At 49.0% G+C, this 24,604-nt stretch overlaps 1 protein-coding gene across 1 annotated transcript in view; it reads right to left on the minus strand.

The window, feature by feature from the left end:
• Positions 1 to 8,934: 8,934 nt before the first annotated feature.
• TBC1D9 (TBC1 domain family member 9) overlaps positions 8,935 to 24,604 on the minus strand; it is a 114,371-nt gene continuing 98,701 nt past the window's right edge. The window contains exons 16-21 of the mRNA XM_055316983.1: positions 21,239 to 21,479; positions 16,099 to 16,164; positions 14,740 to 14,826; positions 12,576 to 12,650; positions 12,377 to 12,480; positions 8,935 to 11,090 (exon numbers count right to left, since the gene is read on the minus strand). Coding sequence (XP_055172958.1) covers positions 10,368 to 11,090; positions 12,377 to 12,480; positions 12,576 to 12,650; positions 14,740 to 14,826; positions 16,099 to 16,164; positions 21,239 to 21,479 — 1,296 coding nt within the window. The 3' untranslated portion in view covers positions 8,935 to 10,367. The remainder of the gene's footprint in view (positions 11,091 to 12,376; positions 12,481 to 12,575; positions 12,651 to 14,739; positions 14,827 to 16,098; positions 16,165 to 21,238; positions 21,480 to 24,604) is intronic.

The raw sequence follows: 24,604 nt of genomic DNA on the forward strand, positions 1-24,604 counted from the left end.
AGAATGTATCTGACCCATCCATCTTTTTAAACATTTATGGTTAGACTATAAATTCAATTAGTACAGGACTTTGTCATATCTATTTCATATTTCCTTCAGCATAGCGCTTTATCTAAGCAGGGCTCGATGTGCATTTCATTTATTAAACACTTTTCTTTTTTTCTTTTCTTTAAACAAATACATTTCAACATTTGTATGTTTCAAGAACTATCCTGGGCCCTATGGAGCAGCATACTAGAGATAATGGACAAATAAAGGCAATGACGATATGATAATATCACAGGGGACAAGAAGTGCTGTGAAGAAAAATAAGCCAGAATAAGAGGACACAGAGTTGGGGACTGCTGTTTATGATACAGGGTGTGATCGGCTCAGGGCGTGATCCAGGGTCCGGAATCGAGCCCTGCATGGGGCTCAAGAGAGGCATTATTAATAAGGTAGCATTTGAACAGACCAGAATGAAAATTACTATCTGAGAGAAGTGTGTTCTATGCAGAGGGGGCAAGAAGTGCAAAGGCCCTGTGGTAAGAATTTGATGACGTGTTCAAGCAATAGCAAAGAGAGATCAATGTGCCTGGAGCAGAGGGGACAAGGTGGATGTTGTAGACAGTTACTAATGAGTTAGAGCAGCTGTCAGGACTGGATCCTTTGGGCCATGATGACGACTCTGGAATTATTAGTGCGATGGGAAGCCACTGAACGTTTGAGAATACAAGTGATGTAGTTTACATTTTATCTTGTTTTTTAAAGATTGTATTTATTTATTTATTCATGGGAGACACAGAGAGAGAGAGGCAGAGACACAGGCAGAGGGAGAAGCAGGCTCCCTGCATGGGACTCGATCCCAGGACCCCAGAGTCACGCCCTGAGCTGAAGACAGATGCCCAACTGCTGAGCCCCCCAGTGTCCCGTAGCTTACATTTTATTTTATTTTATTTTATTTTATTTTATTTTATTTTATTTTATTTATTTACTTATTTACTTATTTATTTATTTAGTAGCTTACATTTTAAAAAGAATAACTGTATGGGAACAATAATTATAGCACAAAGACCAGTTAGGAGGCTTTTGCAAAATGCAGGTAAGTTGTGATCGTGGCCTGGACTAGGGTAACGGGGGCAGGGGTGGTGAGACTCGGGCACGTCTGATAGGACTCTGTGATGAATTTGATGTGGCGCATAGGGGCGAGAGAGGACTCAGTAATGAACCCAAGAGATTATGGCCTGAGCTGTTGGAAGAATGGGGGTCACGTGGAAGGAGCAGATCTGAGGGATGAGTGATGAACTCAGCTTCGGGCTTGTCGAGTTTCATCGATTCGGGATCCGAGTTATTTCAATCAAGCAGCTGCATAGGTGGTTCTGGGCTCAGGGTGAGTCATCAGCATGGAGATGGTATTGAAAACACAGGACTTAGGGGGGCCGGGGGGGCCTCAGCTGGTAAGTGGCTGCCTTCTGCCCGGGTCATGATCCTAAGGTCCTAGGATGGAGCCCTCGCTGCCCCTGCTCGTGCTCGCTCTCTGGGACCACGTGGAGTGGGTGCACACCGGGAAGAGAAGAGGACCCAAACCTGAGTCCTGGGCACATCGGCATGTGGGCATCAAGAGGAGAGGACCCAGCCGAGGGGACTGAGCAGGAGAGGCCAGCGAGGCAGGAGAGCACAGTGGCTCCGTTGCCGACTGCAGGAAATGTTTCAAGGAGTTTGATTGAAATGACTGTGCATAAAGGCCTGAGTTAGTCCCTGTGATTTGGGGGCGTCCACAGGTGTAGACTGACCCAAGGAAAGTGGTTGGGAGAAGGAACAACAGGTACCCGGGTCTGTGACAGAGCTCCCTGGGCGCCTTGCATCCCTGCAGGCGGCCTGCCTGTGAGGGCCCCTCTCCTGGGGCGTAGGGGGGCCCAGGGGGGCCCGAAGGGTGCAGAGTGAAGGGCCCTCTGAGTGGCCAGCACTGCTCCGCCCCCAGGCTGGGCCTGGCCTGGCTTCTAGGGTGCACGGCCAGTGTCCCTGCAGGGCTGTGACTGCCACCCCCGAGGTCCCGGTTGCCGCCGGAGGGTCTGAGCCAGAAGGGTCTGACTCCGAAGCTTGGCCTCACTCAGTCGCCTACTACACGGGGCGGGCAACACGCCTTACCTTTGCCTTTCGTCACGTGGGACTGATAAACACCCGCCTCGCCAGGTGGTTGCAAGGTCAGGAATGACTCGCATGTCAGGCTACGGCCCACGCTGCGCGGAGGCCCTTACTACTGTCGCCACAGGTGGAGGTGGGCGGGCGGCTGCTGGCGAAGACCCTCCTGAGCAACTACGCAGGGAAGGAAGGACAGTGAGGCTGCGTAGACAGCCAGGTGGGAGCAGGCCGTGGGCCTGGGCCATGCAGACAGCCGGGAGGGGTGGGCCGCGGGCCTGGGCAGCGGAGGGGGCTGAGGGAGTGGGCGGCAGGCCTGGGCTGTGCAGACAGGAGGGAGCGGGCCACAGGCCTAGGCTGCAGAGGGGGCTGCAGGAGCAGGCCGTGGGCCTGGGCCGGGCAGACAGGAGGGAGCAGGCCGCGGGCCTGGGCCGCGGAGGGGGCTGGGAGAGCACCACGCACCCTGCCTGTCTTCCCAGGACCCTGCAGAAGGCTCCCCTCCAGGGCTGTGACCGCCTCCGGCCGCGGGGAGCCACCACTGGCCCGTCCAAGAGCAGGAGGCCCCTGAGGCCCCCGCGGCCCCCGCGGCCCCCGCAGCTGTCCGCCTGTTTCTGAATCTCATCGCGGAGGATGGCGAGCGGGAGGCCGTGATACCCATGTTACCAATGGTGCGGCAACGGGGTCAAGGTTTGAAGAACCTTCTGGAGGGGCACCTGGCTGGCTCAGCTGGTTGGGTGTCTGATTCTGGATGTCGGCTCCGGACGTGATCTTGGTGTCCTGGAATCAGGCCAGCGTCAGGGTGGGGCAGGGTTCAGGGTCCGCTTGGGGGTCTCTCCCCCTGCCCACTTGAATACTCAATAAATAAATAAATAAATAAATAAATAAATAAATAAATAAATAAATAAATTTAAAAAATCTAAAAACAAATCCTTCTGGGATGTCCACTCGAGCTTCCTGGTTTTCGTGGCCCTGCTCCGTGAGCATGCCTGATGTTCTGCTCAGCTTCTTAACCTCTTGGTCCTGGGCTGCTTAGCAGTGAGCAGCACACAACGTAGACTTTACTTGTCTTTGCTAATATTGTCTCCAGAATTTGGGGTCCTCATGTCCTTGCTGCCGTGTCATGCCTGCACCCCCATTTTGTCTCTCCAGCCTCAGGAGACTACTGAGTGCTTTATTCAACACCTTTCCTCTTTGCCACCTCGTTTTGCTTGGCCTCTCGGCCTCTTGACCCTCCCTGATAAGTGACGGACAGATTCCTTAAGGGGAAAAACGGAGCAGTGGTGGGATTTTCCTTCCTTTTTTTTCTTTTAAGATTTTATTTACTTATTTGAGAGAGAGAGAGAGAGTGTGTGTGTGTGAGCAGTGGGGAGGGGCAAGCAGACTCCCCGATGTGGGGCTCCATCCAGGACCCTTGGGTTCATGACGTGAGCGGAAGGCAGTCGCTCGACCCTCTGAGCCACCCAGGCGCCCCGTGCATATTCCTTTTCCCAGGACTCTGGTCCCTGCAGTCCTAGCTGCCTCCTTTTATTTGATTTTCTTTTGTTTTTTGTTTTTTGGTATTTCACCCAGCTTCTCCACCTGTTCTTGCAATAGAGTTGGTCTGACCCAAGCTAGTCCATCTTACCGAGAAGCAGGTGTCCTCAATGACGTTCTTTAAGCAGAGTACAGAAGGGTGGGCAGCTGCTTTACCTTTCAGGTGTTAGAAAGTCGTTATTAAACTACAAAAATGAGAATAGACTGATACCTCTGAACCTAAAATAGTTTATCTGAATTCAAACAAATGATTTCTACTGGAAACCCCGAAGGACATCAACTGATCGGAATCAGTAAAGCATGTCCTTTTACATGCATTCGTTGAATTTTTTGTTTGAATATATGAAGCGTCCTAAATCAAAATCCAAATGAAAGCAATTTGACCATACTATATTCTGCGGTCGTAACTTGAGGTCATTTGTACATATGGGGCAATTTTTGCTGCCAGTTAAAAACAAACAGGGATTTTTTTTTTTTTTTACTGTAAATAGTAAAAAGCAGCAGAGAGGTTTAAATTTCCATTGTAGGGGCACCTGGGGGGCTCAGTGGTGGAGCATCTGCCTTGGGCTCAGGGCGTGACCCCGGGGTCCTGGGTTCGAGTCCCACATTGGGCTATCACCCCCGCACCCCGTGTCTTACCAGCAGTGGCCTTGTGCACACGCTGTGGCGCCCCAACTCATACGTACAAGCTCCATTAACAAGCCCCCCAACCGGCAGCTCATAGGCGCCCTTCTGCTCCACGACGCCCACGACTAGGATCCCCGGACCTGCTCCCAGGAGGATGGGCCGAAGGTCCGCAGGACGCCGTCCGGGGCTCAGGGCTGTGTGGGCCTGGAATGAGGGGCCTCGGCCTGGACTGTGGGCCAGACGCTGAGCGTACGCTGCAGCCCCGCTGGCCGGTGTCCGTGCTCCTCCTGGGGCGCTAGTGGGGGGCTGCGCAGCCTGAGAGGGCCGGCCAGGCAGGCCCCACGAAGCGTGAGGCCCAGGCCAGGTCAGCAGGTGCCCACGTCTAAGGCCGGTACTGGACGCAAATGGCTGAGTCATGGCATTTCAGGCAGCATTATACTCAATAACTTATTTTTTTTAAAGATTTTATTTATCCATTCATGAAAGGCACAGAGAGAGGCAGAGACCCAGGCAGAGGGAGAAGAAGGCTCCATGCGGGGAGCCCAATGCGGGACTGGATCCTGGGACCCCGGGGTCACGCCCTGGGCCGAAGGCAGATGCTCCACCGCGGAGCCACCCGGGGGCCCCAATAATATGTATTTTTAAATACAGGCAGAGGAAGGACAAGTGTCAGGGGAAGAGGCTGCGCACACAGTGGCTCCTCTAGGGGTTTTCCTGAACCTTCTCCCCCCTTCCTCTCAGACACCGGGGGTCACCGAGGGCCGGTAGCTCTCTCCTCACAGGAATCTGAATGGCAGCGGCAGCTGGGGGCCGGGAGGACGCGACGAGGGCTCAGCCTGGAAGGGGCAGAGGCCGGGAGGACGTCTTCTCCCGTGGGACGTGGCTCCCCATCTGCCCCCGCCTCGGCCACCCCTGCCCCGGCAGTCCCTGGGGCGCAGAGCCCGCACTGGGGTCCCCCGGCCCTTCCCTTTGCCCAGGGCCCCGGCGGTGTGGCCTCCCCTGCGGCTGCCCGGCTCCCGTCGGGGCCTCGGAATGGGGAGGGGGCCCTCGTGGGCCGCGCCTCCGCCCGCTGCTCTCGGGCCCTGCGTCCCCACGCGGTCCTCTCCCTGTCGCCCGGACCGCGCCGGGGAGCAGCCGGCCCGCTCGTGCTGGTGCTGCCCCCCTGCCCCCCGGCCCCCGGCGCTCTGGCAACGTCCATCGCGGGCCCAGCGGGCTCGGCTCAGCAGCTCCGCGGCCTGGGCCAGCGCCCGAGGCTTGGGCTCTTTAAAAGGAGCACCCTGCACTCCTCAGCCGGCTGTCGCACGCCCCGCTCCACCTGACCTTTGTCTCAGTTTCTTCAGATTTTTCATCTTGACCTTTGTTTCAGTTTCTTCAGATTGTTCCTGTTTTGGAAGGAGCTTCCGTAAGAGCAGCTGGGGTTGTCTCCTTTGCAGAGAAGGGAGAACGTGAGCCACGGAAGGCCGTGACCTGGGACACACGGAAGGTCGAAGCGTGGCCCGTGCTAGCTCGTGCTGGGTACGCGACTGCAGTACGTGGTTTGTTTTTTTTTTTTTTTTAAAGATTTTATTTATTTATTCATGGGAGACACAGAGGGAGAGAGAGAGGCAGAGACACAGGCAGAGGGAGAAGCAGGCTCCATGCAGGGAGCCCGACGCGGGGCTCGATCCCAGCCCCCGGGGTCACGGCCTGGGCCGGAGGGAGATGCTCAACCGCTGAGCCCCCCGGGCCGCCCGGAGTCATGGTTTGGGGCGGCAGATGGGCTCCCACCCACTGTGTCCTGAGCTTATGAGTCTTGGGGGAGGCCAGCTGCGTGGCAGCCCAGCTCCTGGTGGCTGCGGGGCGGCCCGGGTGGCCTGTGGGACCGGCTGGCATTGGCAGGGCTGAAAGGGAAACTCAGCCAGTTTAAGGCCATGAACCCAAGAGGACAAGACACGTTAAGCACAAATAAAATGCCGCCGACTGTTCCGTGCTGGGTGACGCTGGCGTCCTGGAGGGCGTGCTGTCTTCTCCAGGCCGTCCTCCTCCCCTGGCCCCCCGGCTCCCGTGGAGCCTGAAACCGAGTCGGGTCACTGTCTGCAGGTGTGGCCCAAGTGGGCGCCCCTGTCAAGCTCTTCGTGGTGATACTCTCGGGTCACTCACACTTGGGTTCAAGGCTCTGCCCTCCTTTTCTGCCCTAAATGTTTTGAGCGTTGATGGGAAATGCATCCTTCCTTTTAGTTTTGACCGGAGAAGTGAGACTTTAACCAGAATTTATTTATTTTTTTATCTTTTTTATTTTTTAAAGATTTTATTTATTTGTTCATGAGAGTCAGAGAGAGAGGGAGAGAGAGAGAGAGAGAGAGAGAGAGAGAGAGAGGCAGAGACCCAGGCAGAGGGAGAAGCAGGCTCCATGCAGGGAGCCCGACGCGGGACTTGATCCCGGGCTCCAGGGTCACGCCCTGGACTGAAGGCAGCGCTAAACCGCTGAGCCACCCGGGCTGCCCTAACCAGAATTTATTAAATGTGGGTCTCGAGGCCCAGCACAGGGAACGGTCTTTAGCCTGACACTACTCTCCAGTGGGAAGCGACACAGCAGACACCACTAGCCCACGTGGGATGCAAACGCGCAGGTGTCACTGGAGGCCACGCGTCCAATGTGCTCTGCGGCAAGGACAGCGGCTCTCACGGACGCCGATTAAAACCACCTCCTGCTCCGGAGAGCCGGCAGCCTTCCCAGGAGGTGGAGCCACTCATTATGCTTCCCACCCTGCTCCCGCTCACCGTCTTTCATTTTAGCCTCCTGTTGTTGCATAATGAGCGGCACGTGAGAAGCAGAGAAACAAAACCAGAAACCGTATTGCAGATCAAACAGATCTGACCTCATGGAAATTACACACCGTGTAGAACACAAGCCACCAAAAGTGGGATGACAAATCCAGAAGACATCTAAAGGGCCAGTGAACGTTTCAGGAGATATTCAAGAGCCCCATTCTGAGAATAATTAAACTTGAAATATCTTTCACTGATCAGATTAATACAAGCTACAAGGTCGTTAGCTTCAAATGTTGGTGAAGGCACGTGAGAAGAGAGCCCTGGCTGTCGATGGGAGTGTGAGCAAGTAGACTGTTATTATTATTTTTTAAAGACCCCATTTATTCATTCATGAAAGACACAGAGAGGGAGAGAGGCAGAGACCCAGGCAGAGGGAGAAGCAGGCTCCATGCAGGGAGCCCGACGTGGGACCCGATCCCGGGACTCCAGGATCAGGCCTTGGGCTGAAGGCAGGCACCAAAGCGCTGAGCCACCCAGGGATCCCACAAGTAGATTATTTTGAAAGGTGTTTTGGCGATATTTGTTACAATTTTCAATGGGCAGCTTACTCCTTCGATTTTGTCCCGAAGAAATATTTTTATATATGACCCAGATGTCTTCACAATGATATTCGCTCCCACAGGGTTTATAACAAGAAGACTCTACTACAGTGAAAGTCCGTCAACTAGGAGAGGACAGGTAGGCGTGTGGTATGGGACGTTCCTTTTCTATGAAATATTGTGCTGCCATGAAAATAAAGGAGGTAGATCTACACATTCCAACATGAAAAGCTCTTTCTGATACTTAGTGAAAAAAAAAAAGGAATCACAGAATAACTTTTAATTTGATCTCATTTTCCTTTTTTTTTTAAAATGCACATTCATAGATATGTATGTAAATTCATAGAACAAATAAGCTTTAACCTATCAATAGCGCTTACCTCCTTGTAGGAAGTAGAAGTTGAGGTGCTAATAAAGGAAAACTTTCTTTCCACATGACTTTCTGTTGTTCAAGTTGGGTATTCGTGTTCAATTGTTGCATCTGCGTGTGACTCGTGTGTAAGAAGCAAACAAAATAATTGAGTATTATTATGTGATGTTCGTGCAGATGTACTAATGTTCATCGGAGGCTTATTACAGGGTAGGGAGAGTTTATTTATTTTTGATTTTTTTTAAAGATTTTATTTACTTATTCATGAGAGACAGAGAGAGAGAGAGAGAGAGGCAGAGACACAGGCGGGAGGAGAAGCAGGCTCCATGCAGGGAGCCCGACGTGGGACTCGATCCCGGGACCCCGGGGTCACGCCCTGGGCCGAAGGCGGGCGCCCAACCGCTGGGCCCCCCAGGGATCCCCAGGACAACACGCCTAAAGGCATGCTCATTCCCCTCCCGAATCCATCCTTGAGAGTGGCAAGGCAGGGCTGGGCAGGAGTGCCAGCCTTTACAGTTATTTCTTGAGGTGCCCCGAGGTGACTTTACAGACAGAAACACACGATGGAATGATGTAGAACCATCTTAAAGTGAAATCGAATCAACGGTTACTCAACCAGACACGCACCAGATGGTGCTACAGTGTACTACTGAGCATGAAACAGAGAGATTTTCAGCCTTTTATCATTTCTGCAGGATAAGCTAAATAATTAGATGACCCATAAGCCTTTCTTCCTTATTTTAAATACACCCATTCACACACACATCACTACACATTGTATTTCCTATCTCAAAATATTTGCCTCCAAGTGTTGGCTTCCTTAGTCAAAAATGGTTGCCTAAATATAATCCCCCCCCCCCCCGCCCGCCGCCCCGCGACGTTGTCCAAAGAATCCCATTATCGCCTGTAGGCAGGAACTCAGATAAAAGCCGTATATCTGAATATCTGATGTACTTTATTTGTTCACATTTGTCCTACTTGAGGTTAACACTACTTCATTGGACAGTTTAAAAATCATTCTGTAAACAAAAGTAAAAAACAGCAGCAAGAGCTAAAATAAAAAACACAATGCATCATAAAGGAATGTGTCGAAAGGAACACCGAACAAGCGACAGAAATGTGACCATGATGGTGATTCAACAAGAAGAAGACCCTTCAACGTCTGTAAAAGGCAAAACTGTAAAAGTAACAAAATAATAATGATTAAAAAAAGCAAGAATCCAAAGTGCAGGTGCGCTAGTCTTCTTTTCCACATCCCTTCAGGAAATAGATAGAGCATATTATTCTTTTAATAAAGTGACAAGTTCTGCTTTAAAACATTCAGGTACGTTATCTTGCAGATATTTTTTACAGTTTACATGATCTCTACTTTACATTGATTTAACTGGAAAGATGATCATATGCAATACATGGTATAACTTTTCTTGAATCTATGTAGAGTATAGAAATGGTAAAGTTTATTGTTTTAGTTTTTGCTTTATTGGCAATGAGTAACAAGAAGCTGAAGATCCAGGATCAGAAGCGTCAGAACGTTTACTCTTTCAAAAAAAAAAAAAAATTCCCCGAGCCTTCCGTCATCTTTGTTATCATTTTCAGATTCTTTGTAACAAGAGACTGTTCATTTTTTCATTTTCCCTGAATTCTGGTCAGCTGACTTAAATAACCAGAAGAGCTTCTTAATGCAAAATCAGCCTGGTATTGGTCTGAATTGATCAAATAGAAGTGTTGTTTTGGCATCATGTAAAAATCACTTACGCTTCCACAGTTGTTTAGAAACTCAAGTGTTTTCTCCTTGAAAGGAAACATCTGTTGAAATGATTTTTGAATAGAGGACTTTTATGAAATATATTTCAAATCTTAAAAAATATTTCTGAATGCTCCCTAAAATGGCATACGAGTTCCCTCGCCTGACAATGCTTTTTCCTTTTGGGAACATTCACGGCATTTCATTTTCCTTGCGGGTCTAGTTTCATTTAGAAAGCCCAAATACACAAAGGGCTGTCGCCTTATTGAGCGTTAAACAGCACTATTTTTAGAACCATGTATACAGCTCAACAGCAAGATTAAGGAGTTAAAATACACACATATCACGGACAGATTTTTTTTTTTTTTGGAAATCATTGAATAAATTGTATTCTGGTAAATCCCGCCACCCCCCCCAAGACAGCTGTACCTACGTCGAGGTGTTGAGATGTGTCTCCGACAGTTTTCATTGTATCGTATTATGAAAACACTAGGCGTCGAGCTGGGTGCTAATAAATATTTAATTTACAAGGAAGAAAGAAACCCCCACACAGAACGTTAAAAAAAAAAACCCAACCAACCAAGCCGCCAGCCCCAGCCCTCCTGCCCCGGCCCGAAGGCGCGGGTCAGCCCGACATGGCCGAGATCTCGTAGTCGCTGGCCGAGGCAAGCGGCTTGCCCATCAGCCGGATGTTCTTGGCGCTGGTGATCCGGGCCATCATGCACACGGGCTTGTCAAAGTACCTCACCAGGGCCGGCTCGGTGAGCAGGGAGGCCAGGAACTGCTCGAAGGTGATGGCCCAGTCCCGGTCCAGGCTGGCGCTCCGGGGCAGCGCCGCCGAGCCCTGGCCGCTGCGCACCAGCACCGTGTCCTCGCCGATGTCCTCGCAGTGCAGCTTGTCCTCCTCGTGGGAGCCGGCGCTCAGCACCGAGTACGAGGACATGGAGCTGTCGTCCTTGGTGTCGTCGTCGGAGATCAGCATGGAGGAGCAGGCCCCGTTGTCCCGGGGGGACGAGTCCTCCAGCTTAATGTCCTCCATCTGCCCGCCCAGCGAGTGCTCCTCGGCCTCGACCGGCAGGCTGGCGGGCGCGGGCTCCGCGGGCTCCACGGCGAAAGGCTGGCCGGGCCCCTTCTTGGGGAAGAGCACGCCCGGGATGCCCGGGGGGCAGGTGGCGCCGCCGCCGCCACTCCCGCCCTCCTTCGCAGGCTGGGCCACGAAGAGCTTGCCCACCTCCCCGATCTCCAGCAGGAGGCTGGTCACCGCGGCCGTGGCGTGGTACAGCTCCTGCTCGTTGGGGTCTTCACTGAACAGGTTGTACATCGTCTTACACAGCTCGATGAACTGGCCCTGCAGGGGGACGTGGGCAAACACCAAGGATGGGACCTCAGGGGACGCGCGGAGGCTGCGAACTGCAAAGCCACCGACTATTACGGCTCCCCAAAGACTCCCGAAAAGTCCTATATGTCGGATGAACTCACGTGTTGTTAAAGCCTCTTAACTCGTGTCTATTCTTGTGTTTTTTTTTTCTTTTCTTTTTTTTTTTTTGGAAACTTTTCCAACATCCATAAAAGTAGAAAGAATGAAATAATGAATCTTCATGTACCTGTCACAGAGTCTGGAATGACTGTCAGACACTTGCTCCACTCTTTTTTTTTTTTTTTAAAGATTTTACTTATTTATTCATGAGAGACAGAGAGAGAGAGAGAGAAAGAGGCAGAGACACAGGCAGAGGGAGAAGCAGGCTCCATGCAGGGAGCCCGATGCGGGACTCGATCCCGGGACCCTGGGGTCACGCCCTGGCCAAAGGCAGACGCTCAACCACTGAACTGCCCAAGCGTCCCTCCACTAACTCCTTTAGCCTTTGTTTAGTTTTTTTTTTTTTTAAGACTTTATTTATTCAGGAGACACAGAGAGAGAGAGAGGCAGAGACCCAAGCAGAGGGAGAAGCAGGCTCCCTGCAGGGAGCCCGATGCCTGACTTGATCCCAGAACCCCAGGGTCATGCCCTGAGCCGAAGGCAGGCACTCAACCACTGAGCCCCCTAGGGATCCTTTGTTCAGGTATTTTAAGTAAATCCCAGACCTCGTCTCATTTCACGTCTACATACTTCGGTATTCAGCCCAAGGTGAGCTCAAATGCCCTGTCCCATGTCACATCTGCTGGTGTCCCTGGACAGAAGTAAGGCCTTCCGCTCCCCACCCACGTGATGTGTCGTCTCTCCTGTTGGGAGACTCAGCATTGTCATCCTGTGTTGTAATTATTTATATTGTTTTATCTGCCTCATTACATTTCAGCTTTATTTTAAGGAGAATGTGCTAGATATCTTTATAGCCGGACACAGTGATTTGAAAACAGCACGAGCTTGTCTTCTGAGTATCTGAGGGTATTTTTAATGACTGAAATGAGAATGCATCGTCTCTCAAAACTGAATATTTTGTGCTTCACATTTTCTCTGAGGGGGTCAGACTTCTCATGACTGAGCACATTTTTGATGCACAAGAACGTGCAAACAGGTCCCAGTTAGATATCCCAAGTTACCACGATCTTTGAGGGGTACTTATTCTACATCTTTCTATGACTGAAAAACAGAACTTCAAGGTTTGAAATGAATAGACCGAAATGTTAAACACTCACCTGATTCAATTTCGGCAAATCCTTTGCATTCTTTGATTTGGATTTATTTTCCGGAGTCCAGAGTCTCAGATAATTACGGTTTTCTTGAGAATTTGCCCTCTTCCCTAAAACCCAAGTGTCAAGAAATTAAGCATTCGGATGTCAAGAAACCAGTGTTCCACCTGCAGTAAGGCAAACATGCAGAGGAGGACGCCTTTACCTCTGTCTGGCTGCAGACTCACTGTAACGAAGCCGTCATCCGCAGCGTGTTTCCGTCTGCTATCCAACCCAACCACTGCCAAGAAATATTCAGAAGAAAAAAAAAATGCAATGTTATATAATAAACTCACAGATTTAGCATTTGTAGTAGAAAACAGAAAAGCCTCTAGGTCGGGCTGCCTGAGTCAGTAAAACAAACAAAATAAAGCAAATACCAAGACCCAGTACACTCCGTGAAGTTTGAATTGGAGATAAATAAAAAAATCACGTTTTAGCATAAGTGAGTCTTAAATATCACACGGAATGTACTTGGGCTAAACAAATGATTTTTCATTTATCTCAAATTCAGATTTTACTAGGCCTTCCATATTTCATCGGACAACCCTATTTCTCGGTCATGGTTTCTCCCCAGAATTACTTTTCACAACTGGGGTTGAGTGCAGAATTAGGCATGAAAGGAACGATGTCACGTGGCCTTCCGTGCTTAAAACATGGTAGTGTTGGCCCGATGATGTGGCCCTCCCCACCCTCTCTGACTTTATCATCTTAGCTCTGCATACCTGAGACTGGTTTGCCCTCAAGCCCTGCGAAAGATCAAGAACTTAAAAAAAAAAAAAAAGAAAAGAAAAGAAATTGAAATCTATGTTGATAAAAGGAAACAAAAAAAAATCCTACAAAATTCCTTCACATTCATAATTTGGCATTTCAGAAATAGGACTGTCAAGGAAACCACTTCTTTTTTTTTCTTTTTTTTTTTTTTTTAAGGAAACCACTTCTGTTTTCCTTTTTCTTAAAACAGGACATCGCAAGGCATAGAAGGACTTCAAGAGGGAGAGGTCTACAACCCCCGCTCCCCGTTCCCATTCATTTTGTCCGCTGTCAAAATGCATTCCAGAACTTCTTCCCTCATCCAGAAGGTGGCTGGTTTGCCAGATGTGTGACCCTCACTGAATTTAGCGTCGGGTGAATCTCAGCAGCGTTTAAGACACAGCGTGACCGGTGTACTCTATGTCACCGAGGAGCTCTTCTCCTCTTAACATCGAAAACGATTTAGGAGACAGACATTAAAAAAACATTTAATACATGGTAAGTTTGTGCAATAGATATTATACAGCCATTTAAAAACCATGTTTTCAGAGAATGTTTAATGGCAGGGTGACGTGCTCACTGGATTTTAAGTGAGAAGAGTAGGATACAAAATTGTATGTGCAGTTTGATCCCAGTCTTACGATATGTACCTGCATATTATTATAGGTACATGTTATACAAATTAAAAGGACAGAAAAATATTTCGAGATACCGTTATCTTTGTATTACAAAATCTAAAGATACCTTTAGCTTATTTTGTATATTACCTCCATATTTTTAAGATTTCAACACAGAGCAATTGTGATTTTGGAGTTAGAAAAAAACATTTTTAAAAGAGCAACTTTTAGTGATTATTACATGCCATTGGTACGTGAACGCTGCTAAAGCATTCTGAAACAGGTGGATCCTTTTCTGAAATGTTTTGGGGTAAAGGGCCAGGGAGTAGATATCTTAGGTTTTGCAGGCCGTGCTGCCTCTCCGCGCTTGACTCTAGCACCGTAGCCCGGAAGCAGCCAGAGGCTCTGCATAAATGAACAGCTTGGCTGTGTTGCAATAAAACTTATTTATAGGCCCTCGAGTTAAAATTTCATCCAATCTGCCCATGTCTTGAGATATTATTCTACTTCTGATTTCTAAAAAAAATGTTTAAGAAGGTAAAAAGCCCTCTGCGCTCACGGGCTGTACAGACAGACCACGGGCCACCTTAGGTCCACGGGCCGAAGTCTGCTGACACCTGCGGCAGAGCAAGACAGACACAGGAGGACTCTGGCCTCAATGTCCTGATTCTGGAGAGCAGCGTGATGACAGGACGACATGCTTAAGGAGTCTGACTATGGCCGGGAGACGGGAGCCAAACACGCAGCTCCACGGGCCATGATTTCTCTGAGCCCGGGGGACACGGTGTCCACGGTTCCCCCAGTGGGAAGTACCCGCCCCCACCGTCGGCTGCCGGGCTTCACCAGTGTGAACAGAAAGTCACACATGAGGGAACCAGATCGGTACACGTGTCCACCTCACTAGCCCTGGGGGCAACTCCTTCCAGTGGCAGAGGCCCCCCGGGGAGGAGACCCACTCACCGTGCGTGCATTCCGGGGTGATGTCTTCAAAAAAGTACTGAGTTGCTTCAAACGCAGAATCTGGCTCATCTTGATCAGAGGATGGCTCTAGAGAGGGATGGAGAGGGACGTCTTACATCGGCAGAGCAGGACTCAGCGGAGGTGACACGGGGAGCGGGGAGACGCTGAAGGTAAGAAGGTGGAGCGGAGGGGCCTCCGGGGGCTCAGAGCGTGACCCCCGGGTCCCGGGATCGAGTTCCGCATGGGGTTCCCCGCAGGGAGCCTGCTTCTCCTGCCTGTGTCCCTGCCTCTCTCTCTGTCTCTCTCATGAATAAATAAAATCTTAAAAGACAAAAAAAAGAAGGCGGCATATCACCAGGGGCCCTGAACAACCGCTGCCTCCAAAGCCTTTGGGAGGTGGGGGGCTCACTCAATCTTCCTTTTTAACAACCTCACGCCAAAGTGTTCCTTTACATCTTCCTTTTTATGAGATTTTCCTAAATTTTACTGTGAAATGCTGCTTTCACAAACCAAATTCTAGGAAACCGTATGCAATTAAAGATAATCCTCGAGTGTACAATCTACCCTGCGTCTGTCCTTAATGCCAATCTCTCATTTTTTAAAAAGTCTCTGCTAGATATATCCCGGCTTATAGGGCAACCTTTGTAAACCTGAGCTCCATCTCTCCCACTTGTTTCTGTCAGTGTGAAAACGGCTCCTTCTAGGGGAGGCTGGGCCGCTCGGTCCTGGGATCGAGCCCCACGTCGACAACCTGCTCAGCGGGGAGCCTGCTTCTGCTTCTTCCTCTCCCTCTGCATTTCCCCTCCCCATTTGTGCTCTCTCTCTAGAAAATTAAATCTTTTTAAAAAAGATTTTATTTATCCATTCATGAAAGGCACAGAGAGAGGCAGAGACCCAGGCAGAGGGAGAAGCAGGCTCCCTGCAGGGAGCCCGACATGGGACTCGATCCCGGGACCCCAGGGGTCACGCCCTGAGCCCAAGGGAGATGCTCAACCACTGAGCCCCCCAGGCGTCCCTAAATGGATGAAATATTAACCAAAAAACATCTCCTAAACTCAGAATCTCAGGGTCCTCTCTTCTCTTTCACGCTCTCGTGTCCTATGAGTTACCAAATCCTATTTGTTCTCCTTCTCGCAGAAGGTCTGCTCTTTTCTATTACAGCTCCTCCCTCGGACAAGTGAACGACCCCGGGATCAAGCACATACTGAGCCAGGAAGCTCGTAGGTAATTACTATTCAGTTCTTCCTTAGTGACCAGTGAATGATTTTGTAAATCAAAAAAAAAAAAAAAAAAAAAGAGAGCGAGGTCAAACCAGGTCGCGGCTACAGACACAGGGGCTCCTCCGTGTAGCTCACTTACCGGGCAGGACGTGCATTTTGTACAGGAGTTTGAGTTTCTCCGTGAGGTCCCCATGGCACGCAGCACCTAGAATCACACAAGCACCAATGTGGGATGTACTGTGTGTGGTACTAACCCTCCAGGCTGAGCACTCCCCTGGGAGGTCTTCTTTTTGCAAATTGAAATCAAGACATCGGGGGACACAAGGTCACCCAGGCCAGGACGTATCTGGGCTAAGAGCTCTGGAACCAAATCCCCTTTCCCTTACTATCTGCCCTTCAGAGACTTAACCTCTCTGTGCCTCAGTTTCCTCTATATAAGGCCAGATAATAAATAGAAGATTCTACTGGTGGTCTTGACATCAGGATCAGAGGACTGTGAGAACTAAATGTGCTAACAGTGTCCGGCACATAATAAATGCGTTAATAAGAAAAACCATATGACTGAGTCTCAACACTCTAACAGAATTCAGAAATAATCCTAAAACAGGTTTGCGATCGCTTCCAATTACTCATTGTAGAGATCCCTTTTGGTTGTTTTTTTTGGGGTCTCTTAAACGTCTCTCCAGTTTAATTCATCCTAATATACCTGACACCGTATCACCATCACTTCAATCCAAAGAACTCTGTTATTTTTTCCCTTTGAAGTCCGTGTGTATTTTAGGAATCAGAAAATCCTCTGTAAATATCTAGCCTCGGAGCACCTAGTTGAAGATTAATCAGCTTTGGGAAAAGAGGAATCATAGAATCTGGGTTGGCAGGAACATCGGGGGGGGGGGGTGTCTTGTCCAACGTCCCGCTAAATGTAGGCATTTCCCCTCATCCATGAAAATCAGGAGTTTAGCACCTGCTTGAACACTCTCAGAGACAGGGAGCTCATCACCACCAGAGGCATTCATTCCACCCATGTGTTCTTTAAACACTGAGAGTTCTTCTGCAATTTTTTAGTCTTAGGATCCTTAACCTGCAATCTCTACTTCAGAACGCCCCGGAAGCCCCGAAAATGTAAAATGTCGTCTCTGCGTGCGTGTGTCATTTCGTGGGGAAGAACGTGTTCACAGTCCTTAATAAACCCCAGAGAGTCCACGACTCAAAAAAGAGATCTAGAAACGCTCTTCTTCCCCTTATTCTACTCTTAAAAGCCAAACAGAATAGGTCTGCTGCCTCAATGCAACAACTCCTCAGATTTTGGGGACAACGCACCTGTTCCCCCCCAACCCAAGCTTATCTTTTCAAGGCAAGTCTATACACGCCTCTACGTTTACTCACATCTACCTTAGGTGTCAGCCGTCACCATCTCTCTGGAGAGTTCCAGGAGCCTCTTGTCTACTTCAGATAACAGTGGAGTTATTCTCGATCCTTCTACCAGGACAGCCTTGAGTCTGCGTTCGATTGTTTATACTCTCGCTCTGGAATTTCATTCTGACCACATGGTTAACTAAACCCCCAGATGTTTGCACACCAACGAATATTCATCCCAAAAATAATGACATTTACTAAGGACTTGCTCTGTGCGAAGTCCCATGCCAACTACTTAACATGTGTAGTTCGCTTTTCTCTCACAATAATTCCATGAGATGGACATAAATATTATCCTAATTTTACAGCTGAGGAAAGTTGAGCTTCTTGGTGGTAAGGACCGTGTTCAAGGTCATAGGCTCCTAAGTGGGGAGCCCAGGATTTGGATTCAGATGTGTTTAACCCTAGATCCCATGCCTGAACCCACTATACCATATGCAAAAAACCCTAGGTTTTTTTTTTGTTGTTGTTGTTGTTAAGATTTTTTATTTTTAAGTAATCTCTACACTCAACCTGGGGCTCAAACTTACAACCTTGAGATCAAGAGTCGCACGCTCCAGCAGACTGAGCCAGCCAGGTGTCCCTGCTTGTTTTTATAATCATTTCTTAAAACTTAGGATTTCTGGTTTATCCTTACCAATTCGTTTTTGCCGACCATTTCCTCCGGTCCTATCTTTTTAATCTCATTTTTGTCATCCAAAGTGTTGGCTCTTTCCCAGCTTCGTGTAGCCCACACATCTGGTAGTAGGCCTTCCCCTTTTTTCTATGATTTCAGTTTACTGACTGAGGCCAGCAGAGGGGGATGAAGTGTCATCGTAGTAACAATCGGAACTAACCCTTTATTAAGTCAGGCACCGGTCCAGGAACTCTACGTGAAATATTTCATTTGATCCTGACGGTAACTCATTTGCAAAAGAAGAAATGATCCGAGGTAAAATATTAAGCCCCAAAGTACTAGAGACCTCCTCACTGAAACTGACTCCCTAACCGGCCCGTTTTGGGGGCCAGGGTTCAGTCAGTCACCCAATCACCATCCATACCGCCACCTTTTCCATGTATAACGAGTTCTGTCCAACGACCACCTGAATCGCGACACCGATGACATCTTGAGAGACTGCCTTTCGGCAACATGACTGGGAAAGGAGACACAGCTCACCGGGGCCTCTGCTACTAATCCCTCATTTCTCATTCCGTACAGACCATCTGTTCATGAATTTCTAGACGGGGCTTTGTGGGGATTGCCGTGAAAACTACCGATCCATCTTTTCCAGAATTCATTTTTTAGTTTTTTAAAGCCTGGACTGAGTTTCTCTTTTTTGTCTGTCTGTCTGTCTCCTTAACTGTAATTTTTTTTTTCCCTTAACTGTAATTGACCCACATGACTGACGACAGCTCTGAGTTTTCTCCCAGGATCCAGGGCGAGGCTTACTTTGCTCAACAACCTGACTGCTTTCAGAGAAGCCTAAATACTCCTTCCCAGTGTTTTTCATGATCCCGGACTGCAAACTTTCCTCTCTTTTCTTTTTTTTTTTAATTTTTTTTTAATTTTTATTTATGATAGTCACACAGGGAGAGAGAGAGAGAGGCAGAGGCACAGGCAGAGGGAGAAGCAGGCTCCATGCACCGGGAGCCCGACGTGGGATTCGATCCCGGGTCTCCAGGATCGCGCCCTGGGCCAAAGGCAAGCGCCAAACCACTGCGCCACCCAGGGATCCCTTTCCTCTCTTTTCTTGAAGATTTTGAAGAGCGTTTTCCGTACTGGAATCACCGAACTTCAGTAAATTAAATGTTTATATTTATTTCTATGACTTCCTACATGCAGAACCGGTCTCTTTTTCCTCCTCCTTATTCTCGCCCAAAGATATTTTTTTTAATTATTTTTTTGAATTTTTTTCCCCCAAAGATAATTTTTTGAAATCTCCTCTTGACAGCCACCCATCTGGCCATAAGTTACCTGGGGGCAGAAAAGATTAAGACAGGATCAAAGGATCTTTAGCCTTGTTTGGATCGTTTCACTTTTTTTTTAAAAGGTGGAAGGTAAAAAAAAAAAAAATAAATAATAAAATAAAAGGTGGAAGGTACTTTATGTGTTACTTGTGTAAATAAAAATGGATAGCTCCTCCTTCCCTAAAAAAATACCCTGCCTGCCATCCTCAGCACAGAGTAGCGAGAACAGGGTGAGCGACGAACCCAGACAGCCCTTGTTCGAATCCTGGGCCCAGCACGCACTAACTGTGCCGCTCAGTCCAATGACAGACTAAGTACTGACTCCCTCAAAACTAACGTCCCAGCCAGTTATTTAACGTTTCTGAGCTTTCATCTCTTTAACTGCAAATGGAGCTACTAAGAGTCAGCAGGTGGGTAATAAAGCCTGATAGTAACAGCACATACTGCCCCTGGAGTGCCTGGGTTCAAACACCAACTTTGCAGTTGTGAGCTTTAGGCAAACTCGATGTACACACAGCATTAGGGCAGCCCCTGGAGCGGAGTAAATGCTGTAGGAATGTTAGCTATGGGGCAGCCAGGGTGGCTCCGCGGTTTGGCACCGCCTTCAGCCCAGGGCGTGACCCTGGAGACCTGGGGTCGCGTCCCCTTTCGGGCTCCCTGCATGGAGCCCGCTTCTCCCTCTGCCTGTGTCTCTGCCTCTCTCTCTCCTCTCTGTGTTTCTCATGAATAAATAAATAAAATCTTTAAAAAAGAAAAAAAAACAGAAAAAATTTTAAAAAATAATAAAAAAGAAATGTTAGCTATCATTACATCCCCCTCTAATGGCTTTGTGTGGATTTAGTGATAAAGTATAAATTCTGAAGCTTCCGAACAGCGTCTGCACTTAGAAAAGGGCTAGTTCTCACACATCCTTCTCCCTCCATAAACATATATGTGAGTGCTTTATACAAATACTTTTTTTCCTTCCTAAGAGCACCGCATCTATATCCCCTTTGCCTTTTTAAAAAACCATCAGCTTCCTCTGGCTTTTAAGCCTTCTAGTAATTCTTCTTAAAGACTTAGAGCACTTTTTGGAATCACGGTTGGCTCTGTGCCTGATCCCTTCATCATTCCTGGGGTATGCTGTTTTTTTTTGGGGGGGGGGCATGCTGTTTTAAAGTACGCGGCCCAAGGTCACAGACTGGCACAACTGGAACGAACAGTTTTGTGTTGCTTCTCTCATTCTGGCAGCCTGACTAATACCTGCTACGACCACCACCTCCCATCCGGCAGGCCAAGCTCTACTCCCCTTGGCTCTTCTGCTCAATTATAAATGGCACAAGAGTTCAAAAGAACACAGGGCAGTCCTGCTACAGAGATAACGGTCAGAGAGGCTGGCGGGCAGAGACCAGGAGCTGCTTTTGGGTGGGGGTGGCTTGCTCATGATGGACGGTCCTGCCCCCAAGCCAAATGGAGAGATGAAAACCTCCATTTAGACTGCAGAGCTGCTGTGGGTTCTTCAGCCCGTTATGAAATGTTTTTAAAGAATTTTATGAAATATAATATAAATATAGTTTTTGTCAAAGAAAAACAACCCACCCACATATTTTGCCCTTGTAAAGTTATCCTAGTCTGTGGTTTCAGCGTTTAAGCTGGCATTTCATTGTCCTGGAAATTCTCTGAGAAGGCCTCTTAACTAGTGCTGAGAACTAACTAATGTAGAAGGCAAGGCTTTAATCCTTTAGTATACTCATGAACTAAAAGAAAAAACGTCACCAGCAGTTTGCAAACATTACAATGTGCCCCTCTGCCCTCCAAACCCAATCTTTGGAGGCAGCTGGGGCCCTGAGGGCAGCTCTAAGGACCCTGAGGAGAGGGGCAGGTATTCCGGCCCCAGGGTCCCCTTCCAAACTCATGCAACGACATCGGGTGCTTACTTAGCCCGGAGACAAACTCTCGGAAGTTTATCAGAGAATCTCCGTTCTCATCTAATAACTGGAATAGGCGGGAGGCCAGCACTTCAGAGTGAGTCCCACAGGCCCAGGGAAAGAGGAGAGCAAACATGCCCTTGAACTGCTCAAAGTCAATGCGATACTGTTCGAGGTAAGGCAGGCTGGGGTCGTGCCGGTCCAGCGCGTTGCTGCTCCCGCCCCAGTAGCAGCTGGTTAGATGCTCCGCCTGAAAAATGAAAGGACAGGAGGGTCACTGCGGATGCAACGTCTTGGCAAACGCCAGGAAGAAAAGGCCCCGACTGACAGTGGGAAAAAGGCTTTCGGGCAACCTGTGTGCCTCTCCTGGGGCGGTGTTCTGGTCTAAGGGCTCCTTGTCCCCCCCCCCCCCCCCGCCGAGACCACCCCACTAACTCCACGGCAACCACCTCTGCAGCTCACATCTGGTGTCAAAGGTCCAGTTTGATAACTGGAGGTAGGTGGAGGAAGGGACCCCCCCCATCCCTGACCACACCCATGCTTTCCCCCCTCACATACACACTCACAAAGCACTCAAAAAAATAACTCCCATGAAAATAAACAAAAGTTTTTTATTTAAAAAAAAATTAAGTAGAATGCTAATCCAGGGGATGCCTGGGTGGCTCTGTGGTTGAGCATCTGCCTTCGGTGCAGGGTGTGACCCCAGGGTCCCAGGATCAAGTCCCACATCGGGGTCCTCGCAGGGAGCCTGCTTCTCCCTCTGCCTGGGTCTCTGCCTCTCTCGTGAATAAATAAATAAAATCTTTATTTTTTTTTTTTTAAAAAAAGAGAGAATGTTAACCTGAAAAGGCTCTGTTATTTAGGCGATGTGACCACCTTGTTTTCTAGGTGACGGTGAGGAAGCCCGAAGCTGAGCGGCTCCCCCAAGGTCATCCAACCAGTTACTCAGAACAGAAGCATGATGACATCGGGGGTGTTTCTGAATTCCTAGTTTAGGGTCCCATAAACCCCCTGCCTCTTGGTCACTGAAATGACATAAATATCAGAGTCACACTGTTCAAGCTACGAACGCGTGGTGTTCTTATTGAGCACATCTGAAAACGGCCCGAGAAAAATTATGAGTAGGAACCAGTATGGCGAGAACAGAGATCTGGAAACAACAAAAAGCTTCCTGCTTCTGTCCTTGGAAACAAGGCAGCCTCTTAGTCATGAGGCCATATCGATTCTGGGAGATGTTTGCACTCACTCTAGGAAGACCACAAGATAAAACTCCTCCTAGGAAGGCCCAGAAGGACACCCTCCCCCGACACTTGGCTCTGGATGGTAGATGGGAGAGATGGGAGGGGCATGGAAGGGAGGACTTCATTTTCACTCTGTTCCCTCTTGCATTGTCTGAGTATTTCACTACAGTAATGTGCAAATACTGCAAGAGAAAAAAATAGCACTTTCGAAGCAGATCTTTTTCCCTTGCCTAGGACTTGTGTCAGCGGGGAGCCAGCAGCCTGTGCGGTGTTTCACTTTCGTTCTCACTTAGAGAAAGGAGCAAAGCCCAGATGGCTTTATCCCGATCGTTTCCTGGGAATCGTAGCCAATAAACTGAAAGAGGGAGGAGGGGGGTAGGCGGGAAGCACGGAGGGAGGAGGAGAGGTGGAGAGCAGAGCCAAAGCCAGGTTTCTGGGGTGCAGCCTCAGGAGAATAAAGGATGCGGGTCAGAGTTCGCCAGGGCTTTGGGGCTGCATTCCTGGCTGTGCCTGGTGAGGTCGGAGCGGGGACGTCGGGCAGGAGGCAGGGGAGGCTGAGATCAGAGAGGCCGCAAGGACTGAGCCCGAAGGTGACGCCCAGCAGCCCCGGGAAGGGAGGCCGGGGCTGGTGATGGGTCCCTGGGAGGGGGCCACCTTAGCTGAGCTAGGTCCCGGATGAAGGGTGTGCAGAGCATTTCCTCCCAACTACAGCGTCCAGGTTAACCTGGAACCAGCCTTGAATGTGGGTCCGGGCACTTTCACGGAAAAGACAAGCCTGTTCGCTGGTAAGCCCCGTACTGCACCAAGCGGGGACCTGACACCCGGACGTCCAAAATGGACCAAAGGACTAATTTAGGGAGTTCCAGAGAAACTGGGGCAAAGAGTCCATGAACTACATTTTCCATCAAATGTGCCTCAAGGTGGCAGCCTTTCCACCTTTTCCTTCTGACTTTTAACTTTTTTTTTTTGAGTATAGTTTTTTTTTTTTTGATTTGTTATTTATTTATGATAGTCAGAGAGAGAGAGAGAGAGAGAGAGAGAGAGAGAGGCAGAGACACAGGCAGAGGGAGAAGCAGGCTCCCTGCGGGGAGCCTGATGAGGGACTCGATCCCAGGATCCCTGGGTCACGCCCTGGGCCAAAGGCAGATGCTCACCCGCTGAGCCACCCAGGTGTCCCTGTAACTGAAGTTTTTATCTTGGGTTCCACAGTATCTCTTGGATCATTGTATTTTTCCTTTATGAAACCAAGGGGGGACCCTTCTGTTATGAACAACCACCTTACACTGAACAGTTGGTTACAGCGAGTGAGTGAAGTACGCATGGGCTGGCACGCTATGAAGACTTCGCCATCCAGTGCCGAATGGAGGCTGGTGAGGGTGGTGGTGTCCACTCTGCTGATCACGCTGCTGGGCTGCACGCAGGGCATCACTAACTAAGCAGCAATGAAAGCTCAGTCTCTTTGTACCCCCACCAGACATATGCACAGGTTGTGCTAGCTGGGTAAGCCATCACTAATTTACCTGTGTATGCAGCACACATGTGCAGAGTACCTAGCAGGGAGAGACGCTCGCGTAAACACCAGTGACACAAGAACACGTAAGTTGCTGGTGCTCTGCAGTAGCCAACAAGCACGTGGGAATATTAGCAAAGACATTCCCAGCTATCACATCCTCCGATTCTAAGACCTGTTAGTATGCAACTCAGATCTTTGTTTGTCCTTTGGTGCCTCCTGCTATCTTTGCAGTCCTCCAAATAGTCATGTTCAGCTCTGGCAGTAAAGGGAACTAAATATAAGAAGCTACCCAATCAGAAATCAGGATAAACTTAGTCTCAGCATAAAAGACCTCTTTTGAAAATTAAGTCCTGCTAATTGCCACATTTTTCCCTATGAGGTTGATTGTGATAGTTAAGACGAAAGCATTTTTTTTTCCAGAAGAAAACATTCTGCTTGGCTTTTTTTTTTAATTTTTTTGAAGATTTTATTTATTTATTCATGAGAGACACTGAGACAGGCAGAGACACAGGCAGAGGGAGATGCAGCCCAATGCAGGACTCGATCCCAGTACCCCGGGATCCTGACCTGAGCCAAAGGCGGACGCTTAACCACTGAGCCACCCAGGTGCCCCTACTTGGC

Source organism: Nyctereutes procyonoides, unplaced genomic scaffold (genome assembly GCF_905146905.1).
Source record: "Nyctereutes procyonoides isolate TBG_1078 unplaced genomic scaffold, NYPRO_anot_genome, whole genome shotgun sequence".
Lineage (NCBI taxonomy): Eukaryota > Metazoa > Chordata > Mammalia > Carnivora > Canidae > Nyctereutes > Nyctereutes procyonoides.